This window comes from Motacilla alba, chromosome 20 (assembly GCF_015832195.1).
Source record: "Motacilla alba alba isolate MOTALB_02 chromosome 20, Motacilla_alba_V1.0_pri, whole genome shotgun sequence".
Classification (NCBI taxonomy): domain Eukaryota; kingdom Metazoa; phylum Chordata; class Aves; order Passeriformes; family Motacillidae; genus Motacilla; species Motacilla alba.
In genome coordinates this window covers 818,506-836,811 of record NC_052035.1, presented here as the reverse complement: position 1 = coordinate 836,811, position 18,306 = coordinate 818,506, and the positions used below count along the sequence as shown (strand labels likewise).

General features: G+C 47.6%; 1 protein-coding gene across 4 annotated transcripts in view; it reads right to left on the bottom strand.

The window, feature by feature from the left end:
• SAMHD1 (SAM and HD domain containing deoxynucleoside triphosphate triphosphohydrolase 1) overlaps nt 1-11,949 on the bottom strand; it is a 28,916-nt gene extending 16,967 nt beyond the window's left edge. The window contains exons 1-6 of one of the 4 annotated variants that reach the window (XM_038158912.1): nt 9,855-9,929; nt 9,714-9,780; nt 9,203-9,300; nt 4,301-4,373; nt 2,828-2,988; nt 1,024-1,139 (exon numbers count right to left, since the gene is read on the bottom strand). In XM_038158912.1, the coding sequence (XP_038014840.1) occupies nt 1,024-1,139; nt 2,828-2,988; nt 4,301-4,330 (307 nt within the window). In that variant the 5' untranslated portion in view covers nt 4,331-4,373; nt 9,203-9,300; nt 9,714-9,780; nt 9,855-9,929. Of the gene's footprint in view, nt 1-1,023; nt 1,140-2,827; nt 2,989-4,300; nt 4,374-9,202; nt 9,301-9,713; nt 9,781-9,854 lie in introns of all 4 variants that reach the window. The other 3 variants (XR_005259516.1, XM_038158911.1, XM_038158913.1) reach the window with 3 other exon arrangements.
• Nucleotides 11,950-18,306: the final 6,357 nt, after the last annotated feature.

Genomic DNA, 18,306 nt, shown 5'->3' with positions numbered 1-18,306 from the left:
CAAAGCCTTGGGCAATTATGGGGTGCATAAATAGCACCCCATTCTTATGCTGGGGCGCAGGGCTGGTGGCAGCTCTGCAGGTGGGGTGACACCTGAGCAAGGCAGAGGGGCAGAATCCTCCCCCACATCTGCCCATGCTGGGGATCAGCCCAGCACATGGGGGGTTCTGGGCTGCCTCTGATCCACCAACACCCCCAAGTTCTTCTCCTGAGGGCTGTTCTCAATCCTCTCTCTGCCCCTCCAGCCTGTCCAGGTCCCTCTGGATGCCCCATCCCTTCCCTCCAGCATGTGACCCCATCACACAGCTCGGTGCAGTTGGCAAACTGCCCAAGGGTGCATCGATCCCACTGTCCCCATCACTGACAGAGATATCCAACAGCACCAGCCCCCACACAGGGCACTCCTCACTGGGCTCCACCTGGACATTGAGCCTGTAAGCATCACTCTGAGTGCAACCATCTAGATAATTCCTTCCCCATCACCTGTGAGCAAGACTTGGGTATAACAAGTACACTTTCCAAAGATACTTCAAGTACTACTGCACTTAACAGCCAGTTCCAGCATCTACACCACAGCTAAGTACTGCAGCAACACTGAGAATATTAAATTACTCTGTGTCAGCTCTGAAGAAAAGAAGTAGTTATGAAATAAATGTTACAATTTTTGAAAGGAACACTAATTTTCATTCTGAAATGTTTAAAGAGACCTGGAGAAATCACAGAAGGAAGTGGACACTTCAGCCACTGATGGCAGAACTCTAAGCACCATTTGGAAATAGGAAAAAACACTAGAGTCTTTTCTACAGAAAGAGTGGCTACAGATTCAGGTAGAAAGAGTGGCTACAGATTCAGGTAGAACTGTCTCCACAGATGTATTCCAGACCAAACAGAACAGATAAAACCTGTCTTGGAATATGGCCATGCACTGAGCAGCCCAAAACAGCTCACATGTTCTGACCTCACAGCTATCTTTTCATCCTGGTTAGCTTTCCAAGAGCAACAACCCATCTCAGGTGCTCCTTACCCAAATCATGACAAAGCCCAGCAATTTCTACACAGAGGATGTCTCGCTGGGTTATATCCAGTTCTGGTTGTCTGTCCTTCAGTGTACGAACCAGACATCCTGCAAGGTAGCCAACCCTGTCGCAGGAAGAAAAGAAAGAAATATAGCATTGGTTTAGGATGAACAGAAAAAGAGAAGCTCCCCTACTCTGTTTTGCTCCATTAAGTCACAGCCCTTATCTGACAGGCAGCATACAAAGAATACCCAAACTCTGACATGGGAGAGAATCACAAACTGCTTCCTGTAGTAAAGTTTTAGTCCTGCGAAAGCAAAAAAGCATGGGATACCATGCCCCAATGGATACCATGCCTAAAACACAGAGAGAGACTCTACAGCATCCTGCAGTATTTCATAACACACAACCCCATGGTAGCTGCATCACTGACAGTGAGAATCTTAAAGTGCCTCAGCTTACACTGAATCCTTGAATTCCAGTCAGGGCAAACTGCAAAGGTTCACAACAGTCACCAAAGCATTTGGTACCTTTTTCAAACTGTTGCTTTATTAATAGCTCATGACAGTTATTTCTCTTCTTCTCATTCATTTTAGATTTAAGAATTGATTTAATTGAATGGGCACAAAACCAGCAGGAGCAAATCTATGGCTCATAGTCCCATAAACTCTTTATTATAACCTCTGCACAAACCTATTTTTCTACTTGCCTCAACAGCTTCCCTTGTAGAACAGCTTAAAGCAAGACAAGGATGAGGTAACTACCTCTATGATGAGGTAATAGGCTTCATTAATCCAAATTTCACCATCTGGTGGCTTTTTACTAGACCAATAAGCACACAAAGCTCAGTTCTTCTATCTGTAACACTGTAGAAATCTTTGGCATTATATACAAGTGGAGAACAACTGTCCTAAATTTAACTTGATAGATCAATGGAACTGTTCAAAAGAAAAGTTGCTGCGAGAACTGAAGTTTTCAGACTTCTTTTGTGAAAATTTTGTTTATATTCAACCACATTTCTGTCTTTTGGTTTACCAGATGCAATCAATCCAGGCTGCCTCATTCATCTCAACCTTTTGCAAATAGCCATTTGAATCTCATTATAAGTAAGCCAGATTTACTCCACAATATTTCAGCACCAACAAAAGCAACCTTAGGCTGGCCAGATCACCTGAATAAAAACTACTTACAAGCTTAATTTCACTGCTCCTTCAGATACACCCTTAAAACAAGCTCAAATTTGTCATTCATCAGCTTTCCTGAAGAGTGTGAATGACCTAGCAACACTCTATGAATCCTTGCGTCCATCATATTTCTGCTTAATGGAATGACAGCTATCAGCCTGACAACCTGCCATGGATTGCATGAATCACATCTACCTACAAAGGCAAACATTACAGATCAAATAAATTTTGGCTGTGCTGGATGATATGTGGGGATTACAACTGTCTGGCAGATCATAAGAGTAGCCCTGGTACACTTACTGAGTTTATGCTTTAAAACTTGTATTTTGACTGGGGAACATAAAGCACTTACAATTTTTAGCTAACATTATTCTTAGAATAATAAAGGGTGGGGAAGGAAATCTAACATTGATCCATCTTGGTTTGTTTATCTGTCTTTATTAAAAGAAATTCAAGGGAACAGCCCACAATCACACAGGCTATCCAGGAACATTTGAGACCAGAAACGCTCCCCCAGCAGTTTTCACCAATGCTCAGACAGCAGTGTCCCTTGGCTGGCACTCCACAGCAGCAGAACCAAACTTAGGGATATCCAGATGCCAGAGATGCATCAGAACCACCACCTTACCCCAGGGAGTGTTCAAAGCGGTTGTGAGAGGCTCCTGGAAAAACAAAGTACGTGCCGCCCAGCTGCTTGATATACCGGAGGCGCTGGAATTGAGGGGTGTCGATGATCCGAACCAGCAGGGGATGCAATTCAATGTGCCCATGAATAGGATCATTAAAAACCTACAGAAGCAAGGAAAAAAAAAAAACCTTTAAAATTTGACTTTGAAAAGAAACAGGCACCAAGGTAAAGGGTATCTAAAATGGTCAGGCATCTGGTGGGAGAAACTGTTCATCTTCTGTAAAACAGACATATCCTGCCAACCCTATATCAAAATCTATCACAGAATCATAGGATGGTTGGGTTTGGAAGGGACCTTAAATATCACCTTGTTTCAACATACTACCATAGGCAGGGACACCTTCCACTAGACCAGGTTGCTCCAAGCCTGTCCAATCTCCAATCTGACCTTGAACACTTCCAGGCACAGGGCATCCTCAACATCTCTGCGCAACTAAATTTATCTTGGAGAACTACTAAAGTTTGACACCAAAAAGATAAAACTGCCTATTTCACATAGCAGAATGCCTAAATATGTTATCTCCAACTCTGCAATTCCAAAACTTAACATGTGTGAAAACTGCTCTCTTTATTAATCTCCTATTCCAATTAAAGCAGCATACTGCAATGCATGTCTGAGATATCCAATAAAAGTGTTTGCCCTGATACTGTTCGTGCTTTCAAAATCAAATGCAATATTGATGAGTGGAAATTATGATTGTTACTTTTTTCTTAAAACAAAAGATAAACCCCCAAGATGACCAAAACATGAAATAAGTACTTCCTGATAAGCATATATTTTTAGAGACATCTCAGTAACTACAGAGACTCGAGAAGATAAATGCAATTAATCTTTAATCTTTGCTGTTAAACTGCAGGCGAAACCATTCCATCACACACATATCTTGGTAAAATACTGAGACAAGTAAGGTTTTCCTGTGCTCTCTACTCTTGGTCACTGAGCTAGGAGGGCTCTAGCAGATATGCAGACCACTACAGAACATGCACAGCCCTGGCCCCAGTTAAAGCAACACACACTACTGGGAGAAACAGCTGGACACAGGAAACAGTGAAAGCAAGGAGGAGTCTGTTAACTCAGGCCTGGGGAAAAACTAATAAACCAAGGGGAAGCTCTACACAGAGGGATGTGAAAGTGAGCTTCTGCAACACACATCAAACAGCTCTTCTGCTCGTTTAATCCCTCACAACCTGGAGGTGCCCACTGAAAGCTTCCACATGATGATTCCAGTATTTCTTCTAGTTAATGTGGTTTTTCACAGACCACCACTACCAAGGGCTCAGAGTTTGCTACTGTGCAAAGGAAAGGCACCAGCTGGCAGTACCAAGCCAAGAGGGGAGGCAGAGAGGGGGAGCAGAGCCCTGTGCAGGGCTTGGGGCAGGACCTGGCCATGGTGTCCCCACAGCATGGGTTACCTTCATCACCTCCATGTGCTGCTGTTGCATCTGTGTCAGGCACGCCAGCACTTCTAGTCGCTCAGCTGGGCAGCTAGGAAGGAAAAAGAGACATTGAGAGCAAAGTCTGCAATGCACGTCCCTTTACAATTTGCAGTACATATGGAATTACTTATGCAAGTTCACATTACTTTGATGTTCCTTGATGGAAGAAGACTGCAACTGCAACTTTTTCAGAAAAATATTGAAAGCATTTATCCTTCTAAAATCAAGTATAGAAGAAAGGAAACAAATAGCTACAGAACATGTCTGTAGAGCAGTGTAAGTGCTTCTCCCACTTACACAGAACTGAGAAATAAAACCACCACGAAACTGATGAAACAAATTGTGTAAGCCACACCTGGAGTCCTTTAAACTTATTCAGATGCTGCATGTTGCTTTCCCATAACTGACATTTTTTAAGGATGCAAAACTTCCTTAAACTAAAATGTCAGAGGCCCAACAAATTATTTTAATAAAAAATTTCTTGTAGTTAGTCAACTGTCTATTACAAGTTTAATTTTGTCAAATTAACTTGAATTTTACATAAATTAATTTCAACTCCAGCAGCAAAACCACTGCAGTTTAAAACATGTTCTAATTTCGTTGAGACTGATTCTTCTATTTTGCAAAGATATTTTGCTGTCATTTTTAATAAATTATTAAAGGTCCCCTTCACAACACACAGCTAAACTTCCAGTGCAGATACTCCGCTGTAGCCACAGCAGTCTAAGAGCACAGGTGGGACAAGTCTGGAGAGAGAGAGATGCCCTATCACACCTACTTTTACTAACTCTGTCTGCAAGCCTTGCCCTTGAGCCAAATGGTTTCAGCCTCAGTAGGACAGCAAACACTACCATGAGAAAATACTTTTTCTCCTAGCAATTAACCACCGGGATCGGTTTGATATCAGCCTTTCAACATAAAATTTAACAGAAAATAAGACTATAAAGTGTCAACTATTAGGAAAAAGTACTGCTTGATGCACTACGTATTCTCATCTGACTCATTTAAAAATTCACAATCTCTAAAATATTAAAGGCATGTGATGTTTGAGCTGTTGGTGAGCAGCGTGTCTCTCAACCACTTGGTACTGCTTTCCCTAATGGGCACCTCTTGGGCTGTAGCTGCTGCTGCTCAGACTGCCACAGGGCAGTGCTAGAGCACCTCTCCTATGCAGACAGGCTGAGAGCTGGGGCTGTTCAGCCTGGAGAAGGGAAGTCTGGAGACCTCACTGAAGCTTTCCAATACCTTATAGGGACCTATAAAAAGGAGAGAGAGGGACTTCTTATAAGGGCAGATACTGTCAGGACAGGGGCCAATGGTTTTAAACTGACAGAGGGCAGGGTCAGACTGGGTATTAGGAAAAAATTGTTCCCTGTGAGGATGCTGAGGTCCTGGCACAGGTTGCCCAGGGCAGCTGGGCACCACATGCCTGGAAGTATCCAAGGCCGTGTTGGAGAGGGCTTGGAGCAGCCTGGGATAGTGGAAGGTGTCCCTATCTGTGGCAGGGCTCTAAATGAGATGATCAATAAGGTCAACCCAAAGCATTCTACAATTCTAAGATGAAAAGCTCCCTTGGTGATGCCCACACCAGCATGTGTTCCATGATACAACTCTGAGGGCAAAGAAATCAACATCGTGACCAGCAGTTACTAAACTAATATAATGAATGTTTTTAACAACTTATTTTTCACACAGAACCATAGAATTAACCAGGTTGGAAAAGACCTTTGAGATCATCAAGTCCAGCCTATGACCTAACATCACCTTATCAACTAAACCATGGCACTAAGTGACACATCCAGTCTTTTTTTAAATACCTCCATGGATGATGACTCCTCCACCTCCCTCCTGGGCAGCCCATCCCATCCCAATGCCCAATCACTCCTTCTGTTAAGGACTTTTTCCTAATGTCTAGCCCAAACTCACCCTGGCGCAGCTTGTGTCCTCTGGTCCTGTCACTTGTTGCCTGGGAGAAGGTACCTCCTTTCAGATAGTTGTAGAGAGTGGTAAGGTCTCCCCTGAGCCTCCTCTTCTCCAGGCTAAACAACCCCAGCTTCCTCAACCACTCCTCATAAGGTCTGAGTTCCAGACCCTTCACCAGCCTTGTTGCCCTTCTCTGGACATGCTCCAGCATCTCAACATCCTTTCTAAATCGGGGGGCCCAGAACTGGGCACAGCACTCAAGGTGTGGCCCATCCAGCACAGGGGAAGAATCACTTCCTTAGTTCTGCTGGCCACACTATTTGTATTTTAACATGCTCTGTTCAGATCTGTCATCTGGCAACCTTTTGTGCCCCACACTGGGCTGGCTCCAAGAAGGGTTGCCGTGGATTAACCCAGACAGGAACTCAGTCCCACACAGCCGCTCGCTGCTCTGGTGGGATGGGGAGGAGAACTGGGAAAAGGTTAGACCCTGCATGCTGGATACTGGTGTGACCAATTGCCTGGATGCCCCACCTTCCTGCTCTCCATCCTCCTTTGAAGAGGGTCCCAATCAGAGAGCCGGCCGAGTAATGACACTCACACCAATGTGGCTACGTGCCGTTCTGACTTGATTCAGTAACTTTGGCTTATTTATCTTTCCCTATACACTGTCTCATGCCACTAATGCTTAAAGCTCATTGGCCAAGTAGCCACAGTCACACATACATGCTAATTACTGATTGGTTGTCACGCCATAAGCATTTTTAGCTAAGGTGTGCCAAGTCAGCAGCTCTCTCAACGTGCTTGGCATCTGGTCTCATCTTAGCACAATGCTCATTCTTCCTTGATGTATCTATTCGAGGACAGCACATGGTCTATCTTGTTCCGAGGACAGTACAGGGTCTTCGAAGTATCTCTGTAATCTGCAGGCCACGGTTGTCCAATTCCCATAGGAGAATATCATGGCCTTGTTCAGCTAAGAATCCTTCTAGACCCTTCAGATAGAAAACAGCTGCAGGGCATTTTTCACCTGAAGTCTACAAGGCCAGACCCTCCTAAGCAAGACAAATCCTGCTAACACAGGAAAATGTAGTTTTCCAGGGTTCTGCAGGCAGATTTCCCCTAACAGTCAAAGCAGCATTACTGATGGCTGCTTGGAAATGGTGACAACTGGCCCTTCCTCATCCACTCCCCTCCCCGCTTTGTCCATTCCCCCTTCATGCCACAGGTCATAAGGATGTGCCCAAAGAGGTCAGCCAGACAGCCCCACTCATCATCTGTGTTCAGCACACAGCACTCTGCCCATCACACAAAACATCCACTGCCAGCAACATGAGAACACCTGGGAAACTCACTGCGCTGCCTCCAGGCACCACTAGCCCAAGCTCTCCCCTCTGAACATCCAGGAACCCGGGGAACTAAAGACAACAAGCATTCATTAGTGGCCTGTCACAGAGAAATGATCCAACTTACTGCAGGACAGTGTGCAATGGACAGCAAAAGAATTGATCTTAGTGCAAAGTGAGAGACGTTTACAAAAAAGCGGAGCAATTGCTCGAGCAATTTCTCATCCAACTCTCAACAGTTTCAGCTTAATAGAAACAAGATGTCAGATCTCACAGAAGGAAACCTATACAAAGTTAATAATATCTTATACAAAGAAAACCCACAAGCCGCCCGTAAACCCATCACCATCGGCTCTCCACATCAACTGAGAGCTCTCCACAGCCCTGTGTCCCCATCACCTGTATCCCATGCTGAGGGACTCCTGACTACTCCATCCTGCTGTCCATGTTCAGCACTGACAGACAGTCTCTGACTCTCCAGATTGGCTGCACATGTCCAATGTGTCCTGGACACCTGATGCTCTTTCCCTGCTAGAAGCAACCAGCCTCCTGGCAAATCCTAAATAAAACTAGACACCAGCTTGTCATTTCAGTCAGGCAATTACCTGGTACTTCCTGGTACTTCAACAATAAACAAAGCCTTCAGCTGCCTTCCACGACATCATAGTATTTCTATCTGCACGCTTCAAACCGTTGCAGTTAAACCCCTCTTCCACAAAAAGAGAAATCAAAACCACCTTAATTACTCCAGCACACGTCTTACCTTGTCCAAAGCACAGCACTTCTGCCTTGTCCCGCTGCATCACACCAGCTTTTTATTCTCTCCTAATACTCATGCCCAGACACCCGCCCTTTCCCACTCCCCCTTTGCACGCTGATGTCTCAATAAAACAGCAGAAGAGCCCTTCATCCCCGGCACAGCACGAGCTCAGACAAGCCTTCAGCCAAGGAGCCAACACCAAAGTGCTCTAACCTCCAGCAGAAAGCACAGCTCTGCACTTGTGTGCACCTGCCTGATTACACATCCCAGCCTACCTCAGGGTTACCAACCACAACATCAGCAAACAGCTGGAGCCAGCATGTGGGTTTTGAGACAAATTTGAAGGAAACAGTATAAACAAGGTTAACAAAGGAGTAAAGAAAGGACATTACAAGATTAAAAACCACCAGGAAGTATGTGGTGAACAAGCAGGCTCACATCCCAGTAGAGCGGAGCAAAAGAGGATCCCCAATGGGGCAGAGAAGGGGAAAAGGGGCCTTTCCAACACACAGAATAGCAGGACAGATTCATACTCTTTGCTGTTCAGAAAAGCAAGAAAACATATTTGCCATCAGAATGAAAAAAGGGTTTTGGGCCCAGTCATCCCTCACTGCTGAGAACAATCCTTTACACACTTTAGAACGGCATCCAGTGTCCCTGTGCTTGTGGCAGGTGACCACTACCAGCCAGACTGCCTGCTCTGGACTGCTCAGGGCAGCAAGGACTCAGCCACTCACCCACAGGCCCCTATTCTGCCAGAACACACTACAACACTTCTTTTTCCACATCAGCCCATGCTCCTGTCGGCACAACAGAGAGCCAAGTGCCGGCAGCTGCTGCAAGTCTGACCTGTCAACGTCCGGGATTTCTCCAAGGGAGACGGGTGACACTCAGCCTCTCCTGAGAAGCACCTCCCGCTCTGTCAAACATCGGGGCCGCTGTCGTTCCTGGAGTTGGAGCAGCAGCAATTTCAGGCAGAAAAGTAAGTTCCTATCAGAACCCCTGGAGCTCACTCTTGTGTTCCCGGCAACACTCCAAAGCTCACTGTGCTACCCAGGGGATTTTCATTAAACTTTTCTAAAGGATCGAGGTTTTTTGCTTCTCATGGTTATTTGGGCAGCAAGCGTCCGCGCCGTGGTTGTGCTGGGATCAGCAGGGAACGGGAACTGCTCCGAGGGTGGGGGATCAGCCCCATGGAGCCCGTTCCCTCGCGTTCCCCCCGCACAGTTCCGCTCGAGGCCTTTGGAGCGGCCGCGGCCTAGAGCCGGGCCATGCGCGTGGGCGGCCGCTCCCTGAGGGCACGGCCCGCCCGCCGCAGCTCCCGGGCCTCGGCCCCCCTTTCCCCACGGGCGGCGCTCACCAGACGCGGATGAGCTCGGGGGCGCAGGCCGGCAGGTCCAGCAGCATCCTCCCGGTGACCCCGCTCTCTGCGGGAGCAAAAGAAGCGTCAGCGCCAGCGGCCGGGCCACATGGCCCCGGCCCCGGCCCCGGCCCGCCGTACCTCGGAAGCGGCGCAGCAGGCTGGGATCGCCCACGCCGCAGCGGGCGAGGTGCTGGCAGAGCCGCTCCGTGTCCCACAGCCGCGGGTCGCTGCGGTCGCTGCCGGGGCCGCGGGGCCCCTCGTACCGCGCGCGCTTGGCGGGAGCACCCGCGGGGCTCCCCATCCCGCACCGCCACCGCGCAGGCGCCACCGCACCGGGGGTCCGGCGCGCGGTGACGTCACCGCCCCTCGCGGCCGCCGAGCCGCGCCTGGCCATGGCGGCCGGCCCGGCTGAGGGGGCCGGGAGGAGCCGCAGCCCCGGGAGGAGCCTCCCCCCGCCCACAGAGCCCGCCGCACCCCACAGGCGGCAGGACCCCTCTGGGACCCGCCGGTGCGTGTTCGCCGCGGCGACCCTGCTCTAGGGAATTCACGTGGATTACCTGGAACCCTGCACCGGCGCTGCCCGGTCATCATCCCAGATCCCAGCCATCACCGCAAGCACCAGCTGCCACGTGGTGCTCCCAAAAGAAGTGATGCCTCAGCACTGCTGCCTTCAAATAACACTGCTGAATCCGAACTCGTTCAAGATCTCATTCCCAAGACATCATGGGCCATGGAAACAGCCTCACCACAGCTGCCAGGTGCCCCGTTGCTCCCAGCCATGGTAATGGACACCACAGCCATCCCAGGCAGAGACACATGGGCTGGTTTTTATGTATTTTGTTCTCATGTAATTTCCGAATATCCATGAAAACAGCTCGGCTGCCCAAGGCCTCTGAGTGCCACGAGGGCCACAGAAGGGGCCTAAAACTTTGGCTACGCATTACAGACTTCACAGAGCAAGGTTGGCAAAATCTCTGCTGCCTTGATCCACCCCACCAGCCTTCTCAGAGCTGCGTCTGCCACACATACAGCTGCACATGGTGCCCAATGGACGAGATATTCTCACCAGCACAGCATTTGGGGGAGCTCACTCACTGCTCCCAGCAACCCCATGGAGTAAGGGTGTGCCAGGCACTCCTCTTTGGGGAAAGCCTGTCGCTCCACTGCCATCACCAGCACCGACAGGGGCATGCCAGAGATCCAGACCCCTGGACACCTTCAAGCTTCCCTGTGTGAGCCAGCAGTTCTGTGATGCCTGGCACACGCTGATGTTTCTCACACTGTGCTCACTGCGATGCTGCATGGGCTCCCACGGGGAAGGTTACACATTATCCCTCAGAAGTATGCTTATGATTGCTGGCTACATGGCCACATTTGGGGAACAAGGAGGGCAGTGATGGCCTCTGTACATTGACACCAGAAGCTGTTCCTATGTTGGGCAGAGCTGGGTCAAGAGGCCTCCAAGACAAATCCACTGTGGCACAGCTGTAGCTGGGAGGGAGGAGCCACAAGATGCGAGAGCCATAGCCCTGCAAGCACCAAGGCCAGGGAAGGCGGTGCACCAGAGCAGAGATTGCCCTGCAGCCCCTAGTGCAGGCCATGATGAGGCAGATCCACCCTGCAGCCCATGGAGAACCGCACGCTGGAGCAAGTGGACATACCCTGGAGGAAGCTGCAGCCCATGGAGAGCTCACACAGGAGCAGGATCCCAGCAGGATCTTCAGCTGTGGGGAGATCCCGTGCTGCAGCGGGGGCAGAGCATGAGGTGGAAGGGGCAGCAGGGACAGAGCATTAGAAACTGACCCCATCCTCCTTCCTTATCCCCCTGAGACCCTTGCAGAGAGAGGAAAGGGTAGTCAAGCATGAACTTGACCTTAGGCAAAAGGGCTGAGTGGGGAGAAGGTGATTTTAGTTTTCATTTTGTGTCTCATTATCCTACTCTATTTTTAATTGGAAGTCAATTTATCTTCCTCAGTTCCTGTCTTTTGCCCATGATGGTGGCTGGTGAGTGATCTCCCTGTCTCTATCTCAAAGCTGCTTTGTGGTATTTTCTCCCCACTCTGCTGAGGAGGGGAGGTGAGAGTGTGGCTGAGTGATCTGGCAGCCAGCTACAAGCCAATGCAATGCATATCTGGAGTTGCTGCTTCCTCCTCCCCACTTCCTTCTCCCTTTCAGACGTGTAGAGGGGAGAAAAAAATAGCTGCAAAAACTTTCCATCATCTTGGTAATAAAAAGTCCTTTATTTTTTACTTGAGGTCTCTGTTTCTGAGGGGCAAAGCTCGCATGTTCTACTGTCATGCTACAGTAATTCCCTCTTGTAAACAAGCATCCTGCTTTCTCACTTCTTGGCTTTAGTTAGCAAAGTACATCTAATGTTTCCTGTCTGATTTTCATTTGGCTGAGAGTCTTTCTCCATCCCCTCTGGGTATCTCAGTGCTGATCCATCATCACTGAAACGAAACTGGCTGAGTCCCACCCTTTTAGAGGAAACTTTATTCTTGGAAGCAGCATGAGGAAGCAAAACCAGGCCAGTTCCATTAAGGAATGCAAACATACAAAATTACGTCCTACCTTCTCAATTTCATTTGCCCTAAACAAGTCCTAAACAGTGACATAAATGTTGCTGGTGCTTGGCCTTTTAAGGAGTAATTGATCACCAGTCCATTCTTTACTTCTAAGCAGAGTCAAAAACTGCCCTATATATAGCTCTACCTAAAGAAGCTTTTTGGGGAGGAGAAGGAGTTGAAGGACACACATCCTATCCACAGGCCCAATACATCTGGAGGGCTTATTAAAAAAAATAAAAATTAAGAGGGAGCTCATTGTATTTGTGGCCTAAAAAACAGCAAGGGAGGATTATCCTGAAAGAACAGGACATCTGTCTTGGATGCAATCAAAAAACTCCTGGTTTTGTAACATGAGATGAACAAATGACACAGCAAGAGGACAGAGATTACTAGTTTCACTCTTGGGTAGCAGGAAGAAAAAGAAAAAAATACTGCACTAGGGTGTTGTTCTGAATAGCACAAATTCCTTCATAATGAAACAAAACACATGAAAAACGGGAAAGGAGGAAAAAGTTATTTTTGGACTTGTTTGTGTGCAATCGAGGTGACCCGAGTGCCTCCCCATCACTGCCTGCTGCTGCACACAGAGGAAACCCAGTTATCTCTGTCAAGCAACGTGGCATGTAAACCCAAAATTATGCCAACAAGTCCCCCTGCAGTGGCAAACAAAACTCAAAGCACATGATCAAATTCAGGCTGAAGAGGAATTATTCCCATGTAAGGGCTCTATTTTTTCACTTTACATGTTTCTTGTAGCACTTTCCTGGTGTTCATGGCTGGGATTGGAAGGGATTTAAAATCTTATCTCCTTCCAACTGCCCCTGCCATGGGCAGGAGAGCCCTCCTTTAGACCAAGTTGCTCAAAGCCCCATCCAACCTGGTCTTGAACGCTTCCAGGGTTGGGGCATTCACCACTGGATTGACTCCCCGTTGGTGGACTCCATGAAGCAGAGCTACAAACTTGCCACCAAGGAACTGAAAAGTTCACATCAAAGCCACCTGTGACTTGGCACCAGTTTGGTCCACAACCTCAGCTGCTTGAGCACCATATTTACACACAAACTAGCTGAAATGCGTGTGACTAAACCCTTGCAGAGCTGTTTTTCTGTGGCTGGGAACCATGAGGCTTGACATGTAAGTGAAGACAGAGAAGGTGCTTGCAGTAAAGCTGCTGCAGCGCAGGTTCCTTGTGCCTCAGCTGAGAGGCAGCATTGGATCACAGGAGCACGGCTGTGGTGTACACGTGTGGTGGTCCAAAAAGCCAGTTGGAAAAGGTTAGACACCGTTGGCCAGTTGTGCTGAAAAGGCCAATCCCAAAACTCTCATATGAGCTTAGTGCCAAAAGCTGAAGCCCTTTAAGCACTCGCCTATGCTTTAAATTCATTTAAAATCCGCAATATGGACCCACATAACCTGTCTATTACAATTAAATGCTCATTTTATCTTAAATACCTACCACCAAAAGCAAATATCAAGTCAAATGGACTGTTTAGAATATAATCCTCACTGCAATTGTATTTATTTTAATGCTGCAAAACTGTGTAATTACTGCTTAATTTTTAAATTGTTAGTTGTCATATTTCTCTTTATCTTTTCTTTCTAACGAAAAAAGGGTGAATTGTGGTGTTACATTTTAGTTAAATGGCATGCTCTGTCTCACCCCTTGAAAATGTACAGTTTATTCCAAGCTGTGATCCTCCCCTGCAGTGTCATGTATCTGTAATCCCATTGCCCCAAGTCTTACTCTGGGCCCACTTTGAATCTCCCTCTTAAGCTGTGTGAGGGAGACCAGACTTGCGCTCAGCCCCTTTCCTCCCAAGGCTCTCCCTCCCTCCCTCCCTCCCCCTTCCCCCTCAGAAACCCCTTCCGGGGGTGGGACCCCCAATAAACCCTCATCTGATCAGCACCCTCAGAAGCCGTGTGGAGTCTCCTTGCCTGCCTGCTGCTACCAGCGAACATACAGCTTAGTCCTCAGGGGACTCCCCGGGGGCCCCCCCAAACAAACTGCATCATACAGGTGCAGGGAAAAGTGGGCTTCCTTAAACCAAATGTTCTCCGTTGCTCAGGTGTACAAACCTTCAGGATGAGGCACCACGTCAGCCCTGTGCTCCATCAGCTCTGCCCAGCCTTGTGGCTCACATGGAGCCAGGGCAGCATGAGCCCAGGCTGCAGGCAGGCTGGGAACCACAAGCATAACCTGCTTCTGATGCACCTTCCTCCAGTGCACTTCTGGTCGCTAAAATAAGTTAAAAAGTTTTAGGAGTTTGGCATCAGTGTTCATCTGATGCCAGTTTTTCAAGAACTGCTACTTGGGAGATGAGTTCTGTGCTTATTGCAAACTTTGATTACTGTAATCAAAGCAATCAAACTGAGTAATCTCTGTTTACTCAGTGTCTTTTGGCCTTAACACACATTCAGCTTCTTTCATCTGAGATCCCAGCACTGCTTACACACTTACAATTTCTTCATGGCTTTGTATTGTGTCCCCAGTTTCAATTCCTACCACTCCTCAGACATCAACAAAACACCCTCATGAGTCACAAAACAGCAACACAAGAAGGGTAATTCCTAACAGGAAACTAAAGAGAAAATCAGTTTCGATTCCCTGAGCTGTTTAATTGCATTCTAACTACAAATTTTTCTTGGGGCCACACCTTAGTACAACATTTGGGATGTGGCACCCTATTATTAACATAGTGCTTAAATGCAAAGAGCCAGCAGCTTTTTGGTATTCTCTGCAGGGGTTTTAACAACCTTTTAACTTTGACTCTCTAGAAAGCTGAGCTGTAGTAAACACGGAAGCTCTGAATCCACTTCAAGGAACATTAAGGAGGTGATATTTTTATTTGAAGAACTGGTGAAATCCCTCACCCTCCAGCAGACAGGATGGTTTGCAAGTCTGGAATACAAGAGCCTAATTTGAGTTCAGGCTGCCTGCGATGCTGTCCCCTCGCTGACAGGCTTACCTGCAGAAGAAAGTTTACAAAGATAAAAACCAAAAGCCAGTCAGGTTTTCACAGCTACAGCCCTCATCATCCCCTTGCCTGGTAACTAATCCTTGGGTAAGATTAAGGGACAAACAAACAAAGCTGGTGACTACAATGGGCCACTCAGCCAGGACCATGACACTAAGGAACATGTGTTAAATCAATCACCCTTGTCCTCATCTGGCTTCAACTTGCCAGATGTCAACTGGGAACACCACATGGCTGGCACAAACTAGTCCAGAAAATTCCTAAAACACTTGGATAACAACTTCATGGTACAGGTACTAAGGGAGCTGGCCAGGAAAGGTGCCCTCCATAATTTGTTGCTACCAGAGAGAGTCTTGTAAAGGAAGTGATGATTGGTGGCCATCTTGGCCACAGTGACCACAAAGCAATCAAGTTTAAAATCTCTGATGACAGGAGGAAAAGTGTCAGCAAAACTTCCACCCTGGCCATGAGGAGAGCAAAGTTCAGGCCGCTCAGGGAATTAAGTCAGTAAGGTTCCCAGGGGAAATGTGTTGGAAGGTGCTGGGGTCCCTCAGGGCTGGTAATTTTTTGAGCACCATGCCCTAAGGGCACAGGAACAGGCAATTCCCACTTACTGGTTAGGCAGAAGGCCAGCTTGGCCAATCAGGGATGTTCCTCTGGACCTAAGGCAAAAAAAATAAAAGTATGGTCAGTGTGAGCAAGCTTCGTGACATGGGAGTGTTCTGCCAATTGGCAGAGACAATTTAAAGGACACAGACACCCATGGAAAGAATGGTCTTATTTTACTGTGAATATTAAGGTAACAAAAATTAAAATGATACATTCAATAAAACTACATGTTTGACTTTAGCAACAAGCAAAAATAAGCAAGGTAATGCACCTAATAATTGCTATATGAGAGAAAGAAGAGTGATTGAGAAAGATACATCACCAATTGTCTAAATACTCCACCATCATCCAGAGCCCACAGTCACTGGGGAGCCCTGTTTACACAGCAAGGACCTGGGATTGAGACAATCCCACATGGTGCATCCACCCATGGCTGAACTCTCCAAATTCACCCTGAAAGTTGATCCAGCTTTTATAGGCCCAAATAAGCAAGTCAAAGGGACTTGATGATATTTTTAGTGCAGAAACACCTGGATTTGATGGCACACTCCCTGACCAGGTGGGGTCAGGGCTCAGCCAGGGCCCAGGCCTCAGCTGGGAGGGTTTTCCCCTAAAATATTCTACAAACAAGCCTCTATTCATGTCAGCTGACAAAGTTTCTTAAAATGATACATTTCTTGCAGATAACTACACAAGATTATGTGAAAGTTTCTAAAGCAGCCAGTTTGATGTTAAACAGCTGGCATAAGCATCTCAGCCATCTATTTTCAGCTAAATACTGATGGTGTTAGTCACATAGTGCCCAGAATTCATCTTGTAAGTCAACTCTGGCTGAGGCCTGCTGCTCAGACTTAGGCACATCAGGGAGGAACACAGAGAGATAGGCAATCACCAATCACATGAAGTTAAACAAAGAACAGTGCTAGCTTCTGCACCTGGGACTGGAGAACCCTGGGAGTCCAGACAGATTGGGGAACAAGAGGCTGGAGAGCAGCACCACAGAAATCTGAGACCTGCAAGTTTGGGCTGAGGGCAAGAGGAACAGGAGCCAGCAGTGCCCTGGCAGCCCCAAGGGCCAGCCTGTCCTGGGGGATAGCAGGCCCAGCATTGCCAACCGAGCAAGGGGGTGACTGTCCTGCTCTGCTCTGCACTGGGGAGGCCTCACTTTGAGTCCTGGGGGCAGTTTGGGGGCCTCCACGTGTGGATATAAAGCTGCTAAAGAGCACATACAGAGGGCTACAAAGATGGTGAATGGAATAGAGAGACCATATGAGGTCCCTTGGTTTGTTCAGCCAGGAGGAGACTGAGGTCAGCCCTCATCAGGTCTACAGCTTCCTCCCGAGGAGCAGCTCCGATCTCTGCTCCCTGTGACCAGGGACAGGACCTGAGGGAACGAAGGTGTGTCAGGGGAGGGTCAGGCTGGGTATCAGGGAAAGGTTCTTCCCCTAGAGGGTGATTGGGCACTGAACAGGCTCCCCAGGAAATGGGCACAGCTCTCGGAGCCTCCTCTGGTCAGGATGACCCCGAGATGTGTTAAAAGTCTCTTTTTCCCAACCCAGCTGTCAAAGAAGGAGTCAGAAATCTTTGGCTGTCGTTCTCAAGGTTGTTTTTTAATTCTTATCTCTCACATTTGTTCTCTGGCCTGCCGCAGATCTGTTCAGCAAGTCAACCAGAAGCACACTCTCTGCCCCTGAGGCTGGTGCTATCTTTTATACTAAAAACTACGTGTACTATATTTACAATTCTGTTCCAATTCTAAACCAATCTAAAAGTGCCAACATCACCCAAATCATGGGGGCTAGAAGGAAGAAAGGACAGGGCACGCCCAAATCCCTCCATCTTGGGACTTCAAACCTCCATTCTAAAATCCCCAAAATTCCACTTTTCACCCTGTGACCATTACTATTATGCTACTTAAACTTTTGTGACTTGTAATTCTTCATACAGAATAGGTAATTTGCTCCATGGGCTAAGATCAAAACCCCACGTGTCTTTGGCTGCATGCCAGGGTCTCAGAGCCATCTGCCAGAGGCTCGGGCCATCCAGGGCACCCAGAGGGGTGTGCTGGGTTCTGACAACAGCCTCAAGGCTGCCAGAGCTCCAGGAGCACTTGGACAACACTCCCAGGCACAGGGTGAGGAAAAAGATGATCTTGAAGGTCTTCTCCAAACCAAGTCATTCTATGATGCTGACTTTTGGGGTGTCTTGTGCAGGGCAAGGAGTTGGACTTTGATGATCCTTGAGGGTCCCTTCCAACTTAGAATATTCCATGATTCTATGAACTAGAGATTAGTCTTTTAAAGCAAAAGCTCTGGCAACAAAGTCATTACAGCAGAATCTGCACAAATTTGCCTTTTTTTCATCGTAGAGCAGATGAACGAGAGTTATTTGAAAAGCTGAGTTCATGTCAGCTTTATGCTTACCTGGAGCAACAAAACC